Source organism: Halyomorpha halys, unplaced genomic scaffold (genome assembly GCF_000696795.3).
Source record: "Halyomorpha halys isolate HHAL.00 unplaced genomic scaffold, Hhal_1.1 Scaffold122.1, whole genome shotgun sequence".
Lineage (NCBI taxonomy): Eukaryota > Metazoa > Arthropoda > Insecta > Hemiptera > Pentatomidae > Halyomorpha > Halyomorpha halys.
This window is the reverse complement of record NW_027116215.1, coordinates 375782-382906: the sequence shown is the minus strand read 5'-3', so window position 1 is coordinate 382906 and position 7125 is coordinate 375782. Positions and strand designations below refer to the sequence as shown.

At 30.9% G+C, this 7125-nt stretch overlaps 1 protein-coding gene across 1 annotated transcript in view; it reads right to left on the bottom strand.

Annotated features, from left to right (window-relative positions):
- Nucleotides 1-7125, bottom strand: part of Rbsn-5 (Rabenosyn-5) — a 26471-nt gene continuing 19346 nt past the window's right edge. Inside the window, exons 9-12 of the mRNA XM_014416395.3 lie at nucleotides 5516-5627; nucleotides 4861-4970; nucleotides 3071-3169; nucleotides 1-535 (exon numbers count right to left, since the gene is read on the bottom strand). Of these exons, the coding sequence (XP_014271881.1) occupies nucleotides 463-535; nucleotides 3071-3169; nucleotides 4861-4970; nucleotides 5516-5627 (394 nt within the window). The 3' untranslated portion in view covers nucleotides 1-462. The remainder of the gene's footprint in view (nucleotides 536-3070; nucleotides 3170-4860; nucleotides 4971-5515; nucleotides 5628-7125) is intronic.

The following is a 7125-nucleotide window of genomic DNA, read 5'->3' as shown; positions in this document are numbered from 1 at the left end:
TAGAATTATAATTCACAGTTTATTAGTTATCAATACAGAAGTCATCAGGTAACCAAACCATAACGAAACCTCTTTAAACATATTAATACAATAACAAAATATACAACAAAAAATAAAATTTAATCAAATTCTTGGATAAAAGATATGACCGTTTATTTATAATGTAAATGAATAATATTTTAATGTTGAACAATGTTTTAAACTGTAAAGACACTTTTATTTCTTAACATTGCTTTTGTCTTTAATCATATTAAGGCAGAAATGTGAACTGTAAAAAACTTATTTACAGAAGGAAATCAAATGGACTAGTTATAAAACTAACTAAAGAATAAATATATTTACACTAATATAAATTATATAAACTTTTCACGCACACATATATATAAATAAAACAATCTCTTTGGAATAATATAATTACATTCAGAGAATTGATGCAAGATGGCCGCCTGTCATTAGCTACAGCTAGTGGCTAGAATCACTTTGCCTTACTTCGTCGTAGCTGCTCAAGCTAGCTGCTTCACTTGACTCGCCGGATCTAGCAACAATTTATACATAAATGAATTTCATGATCAAACAATCATAACTGTATGTTGTAATGATATTTTAAATATATAGAAAAATATGATAGGCTGGTTTAAATGTGTAATGGAGGTAGGAGGAAAATGTTTTTGGTATATAAAAATGGTGTGTATGAATTCTACTCGGAGGGATTACGGAGGTATAAGCTTTGCACATTTCCCAAGTCGACGGAAGCAGTGTTCTCGACGAGTATAGACCTGAAGTGTCTGTTGAAATCCTTATAAAAAAATTATTGAAGTGAATCTGAGTACACTCCCTAATGATTAGTTCTGGTTTTGATTTAAGGAAATCAAAGAATGAAGCCAGTCCAAAAGACAAGGTATAGGGCTGAAATGCCAAAGTAAGTATATATGACTTTTTATTTGAATATAAGTGTTTTAAAAGGTTCCTAAATTTGATTTTTTACAATTCTGAATTAATTTATTTATAAAAGAAACTGTTTTTATGTAAAAGTAGTAATATCTTCTCAATATATTTAGAATTTTTCCTGTAATAATAAATAATAAATCAATTAAACAACAAAGCTAAATAATTTCTCTAATTGAAAAAGTCTAAAATAAGAAGTTTTATTTAGCTTATTCTTGTTAAAATTGTTAGGTAAATATGATTAAATAATTTTTTTTTGTGTTATTTTTCTATATAAGCAAAATATTTGTACTCAGATGTTATTTTAATGTTATATATATAAAAAAAAAAAATTGAAGTATACTTTGGAAGGAAGTACTGCATCTGGACCAACGGTTGTGCAAGGAGGCCATTTGGTCAGAATCACACTCAACCGCTAGATTTTTCCACAAATAAGGGTACCCACTTTATGACACTGGGTGGACCCCAGAGGGCTTCCAAACTCATGGGGTTGACTAACGGCTACAGTAACAGAATAAGTAATTAGCTGTCATTCGGATTTCAACCTTGGTTTTTGGAAGTAGTAGCACACTGCCTTACCACAGAAACACACCACTCCCCAAACCTAATAATAATGAAATTTATATATACTGAAGAATAATATCAAATAAAAATAACACTACAGTATATACATGTATAGGCACACATGAGGCCACACAATTTTTACAATTACGAGGCAGGTGTAATTTTTTTTGTAAGTATTGTTTCATAATTCAGTCAGCGTTCTGCCATTTCCAATGGATTTAGATAATTTTCTCTATGGATTCTGATCAAATTTTATGAGGAGTCCATATAAACAACTTTTTTGATCCTACGTGTTCTAAAGAAGTTTTAGTTGATTAGAAAACTCATTTCAAAATTAATTAATTAATTAAAAATTATTCAGGATTTATTATTCATTTCCCCATCTTTTTTATCAACTGATATATGATCTAAAAATGTGTAAGCATTTGAGACGGAGTTTGACAAAGCTTTTTGTTTGATATAATTAATATATTTTGTTTGATATAATTAATATATTTTGTTTGAAATAATTAATATATTTTGCGAGCAATCATCGTAGTATTCACACCAAGGACCACTCTTATTTTTTCCATTGTCAGTATTCTGTATCAATTAGAACATTAACTTCGCTGATTGAAGGAATATGACAATTTTTGTAATAACGGATTCTTCTTCTCCATCAGGTGAGTTCTGACTCCTAATGCTACAAGAGATACCAGAAGTGCATCTGTAACAGTACTGCTACATTCCTGACTACCAAACAATCCCTACCTCCTCCAAATTCTAACCCTTATTAAATTTATGATGATGAGAAGATAGTTGGGGTGGATAATATATAAGAGGAGAAGATGGTTGGGGGGTGTGGTCAGTATACAACAGAAATAAGTAGAAAGAACTTATTTACTAGTGCCAATGTTTCGGCCAGAATTTCTAGCCTTCATCAGGACTAAGAACAAAGAACAAGATAACAACCAATGAATACAAAAAAAAATAGAAAAATAAATTATAAACAGAATGACATATAGTAAATAACTGTATAGAATGAAATTAATAAAAATAAAGCGATGAAAGAAGTGGAAAAACAAAATGTATATATAGGCAATCGAATAAATGCTTATTAGCCCTGGTGAAAGCTAGGAATTCTGGCCAAAACGTTGACAGTATTAAATAAGTTGTCTCTACTTATTTGTATTATATTCTGACCGCAGCCCCAACCATCTTCTCATCGTATATTAAATTTATGACATAGAATATAGATAGTCTAGTCATTTAGATTCCCCCTGAAGACAGCTGAGGTAGAAAATGGTGGTTATATTTAATGTTTTAATTTCAGTAGTTAATTTTGTTTTATATAAAGTGCATAGTTTTTTTTTTCATTATTATTCACCAGAACTGATTATTTCTTTTTTTGTAAGCTATATGTATATCTTATGTTCATTTTAGCATCCGCAAATAAAGTGTATTTGAGGAGTGGAAGTAAATTAATTACTTCTTTTATTTTATGATAGATATAAGAAGCTAAGGTAATAAATCCCTCTCCCGCCTGGCTCCCCTCTTTTTGACTAGTCAATAACTAACTTACTTGGCCAGTTCCTCTTGCGTCTGTTTCTTCCAGAATTCCTTTTTCAGCTCTTGAAGATTTTCTTCCAAACTTGCAACTTCATCATATTTGTGCGCTGCTCTAAAAATAAATCAAAAATTTGATATTAAATTTTTTCTGCTACATCTTATATCTTTAAAAATATAATGATTGGAGAAGTTTGTCGGGGATGCGGTCAGCAAAGAACAACATAAATAAATATGGTTTTGTTTATTTATGTTGTTCTTTGCTGACTGCACCCCCTGACAAACTTCTCCAATCATTAATCTAGGGTCAACTATCTACACCTCATTAAAAATATAATATTTTCTAATGTAATGGCTCAGCATATCAAATCATTTACCTGGCATAAAGCAAAGGCAATGATATTTAAATTACTATATTGACTCAAATATTGCCCTTACATGAGCCGTTGAGTGCAAAAGTGGAGATATCCAACACTAGAGAAAATTGCATTAAGTTGTTACTGAGGAACAAGAACAATTTACTGTCAAAATTAGTGAGTGGGAAGCGTATCCAACAATTGGATTGTTGCTAAGGAACAAGAATAATTTTCAGTCAAAATTAGTGTGTGAGATATGTAGCATAATAGTATCCAAATATTTCAAGCAATTCCACTCAATAATTAATAAGCTAAAAATTAAAACAAAACATAAAGAGGAATTTATTATATTGAGGTATTCCTCCCTCCAAAAAAATGTGATATTTTTCTTCCTATTACAAAAGTAGGAACTCAAATAAACACGATAAATGATTTGAAAGCCTCAAGTTTGGTTCAACATTAATTTTCCTAGATCAAATCTGAGCAGGAGTCAATTGAAAAGCGAAGTAGATGTTGAAAATAGTTCAAACCCCGATTTAATGTGAGAATATTTGAGATAATAACCTCAATCTATAATCGGACAAATAAAGTATAGGTTATAGAATATGAAACATTTTTATATATAACACCTGTTGAATGATACTGTTGAATAGTGTTGTTAAATGATACTGTTGAATGGTGTTGTTAAATGATACTGTACGCCAAGGGTTGAACATTTATAATTGAGATATTTATTACTTTCTGTTCATAGAGATGAAATTTATTATTATTATTATTGTGGCACTACACTGGCTACAGAGACCCGAGCCTCCTCCAGCACCTCTTGCTCTCTCTTTCCATCTGTGAACATTCAACCGCCTTATTAGATCCTCCTGCACATCATCCAGCCATCTGATCCAGGGATATCCACTTTTTCATTTTCCTTCCGGTTTCCCACATAGCATCTTCTTGGGTATGCTTTGATCAAGCATCCTCTCTACATGTCCAATCCATCTTATTTGAGCTCTTTTCACTAATGCCACGATGTTGGGTTCCTCAAACAGTTCCATCAGCTCCTCATTATTTCTTCTTCTCCAAACCCCATTCTCAGAGACTCCTCCCCATAGTTTTCTCTCCCTGGAGTTGAGCATCCGTTCCGCTTTTCTTGTTAAGGGCCTTGTTTAACAGCTTATATTACTATGACCTTATGAAGGTTTTGTTGATGACTACTTTCATTCTTTTAAACTTCAATACTCTCTGCAGTAAAGAATAACATCAATTTCCCACTGCCAATCCAGGCCTCTATTTCAATCTCTACTTTGTTGTCATCCGCAATCGGTACAGAACTGAAACCTGCAAGTTACTTCACTATATCTCATTGTATAATTTTACATCTCGATACTTGTAGAATTTACTTCAAAACAAACTACCTCATTATATTATATTACAACTGGATACTAGAACAACTTACTTGGCCTCTTTGATGTAGCTTCTAATGATGTTGATCTGTTCTATTAAGGGATCATCATATTCGTTCACTTTAGTCTTTTCAGGAACCCAGCCTTGCCCGAGACTTACGGTCTACAACAAATCATAAATTCACTCAATCACTCGATCATTGTGACACACTCGACCGTGTGTATAGATGAATGGAATATGGTCCGAGTGCGGTAAAAAAAACAAACTCAAATAGTAGATAATTATACTATTTTATTGAGTTGCAGGACTTCGTCAGAGCTAAAAAAGATACAAACACTATAGTTACAAAAAGGAAAAAAAGAAAAACATAAGTGTAAAATAACAGGGGTATAAAATGAAAAGTAAGATATAATAAGAAAATTATTATTCTAATTATTATTATTTTCTTATTATATCTTACTTTTCATTTTATACCACTGTTATTTTACACTTAAGTTTTTTTCTTTTTTCCCTTTTTGTAACTATAGTGTTTGTATCTTTTTTAGCCCTGACAAAGCCCTGCAATGTGGGGCGAAACGTTGGCTCAATAAAATAGTATAATTATCTACTATTTGAGTTTTTTTTTACCACACCCAGACCATATTCCATTCATCATATTACAATAGTAAATTCATTCTATTTACTTACAAAATAAGAAACATACTTACAGGATCAGATGACTGCTTCGGTAATGACGGACCTGACTTGACGTTATTCATATGATTACTAAGCCTGGATTGCCTCTTTTTCTCTTCATGTATCCGAGCATTGATCGCTTCCCTATGATGTAATATTTACTAGCATTAATTGAAATCATTAAAATGGCCATGAATCACTAATTACTAGTATAATTTCACATAGTAATTAAATAATAATAATAAAAGCATTAAAACACTGTGACCGCGGGGCTCCATTGGAAAACCACTCAAAAATAATTTTTTCTTTATTTTAATTTAAATAAATATTATTTAATGTACAAAATGTAATAGCCAAATAAAGTTTAAATACCTCTTTTTTAACTATGGTGAAAATTGACATCACCCATGTATGCCACTTAACCTACACATGAAATCAACTGATACATGAATGTTTTGCAGATTTTTTAACTGAATTACTGTATAAGGATTCTATAAAACATTTAGACAATGTGAAATAATCCAAAACAATGTAAAAACAAATTTTTAAAAATAAAAAATAAAATCCTTTTGAACATGTAAAAAATGAATGTTATTGGATGTTAGTAAAAAAAAAAGAATAGCTAAGTAAATAAATTTATATACTTTAAAAAATAAACTTGAATAAATTCAATATTAAAAAAATTTGAAGGACTGTAAAAATCCTTAAAGGTGGAAAAAAAGATCGTACATAGCTGATGGAAGCTAGAACAGTACTAAACACGGTTTGGGACAATCCAACGTGAAAGAGATGTGCTAGAGCTCTACCGACACAAGTAGTGATCTCCCTTGACCATAGCATATGGTTGCATATGGGCTCTCAAGCCACCATAGCTTGACGATAATGTGGCGTCAACCATCGCCAACGTGTTAAACAACTGAATAGTCTATTTTTAAAAAATAAGATAAAAGGTCAATTTTATTACACAGAGTTGCCTGAAATGTTTTGTCGATAAATCTTTTAGGTTTCCTTTGTAATAAAATAAAATTAAAAATGAACTTATAAAAAATAAAAGTCTTGAAATTGTAATAATATTTATCTGGATTAAAAAAAATTTAATTCATATGTTTCAAACTGAGACAAAAGATTTTGGATAAATCAAATAATTTACAAATGTGTAAGCAGACACTTGGCAGTATTTAGCCAGATTAGAAAAAATATTTAAATTTGAATCAGGAAGGTAATTATTCTCCTAAAATGTATGACTATTAAAAATAAAATAGTTTTTATTCATTAAATGATATTAATATTATTATATATTAGCAAGTATGACAATAAAGGAGATAATTATATGTTATATATAGGTTATTGTTATCAGCAACCTGAAGATGGGGGATATTTCCCGAAACGTTGTTGCTGATTATATGAAATAAATTATTGTATTTGAAAAAGGAAGAATTGCGTAATTCACCAAATCCAGTTTAAATTTGAATGTTACTCTCCGTCGTAAACCTCTGCCCTCCTGTCCTACTGTATCCTTTCTAGATACACCACGAACACCTGTTGAGCAGATTCGATACTTAGGACTCCATCTTGACAAGAGACTTACTTGGAATCCACACACAAGACTGAAACGACAAGAAACTGCTCGTAGATTCCGATT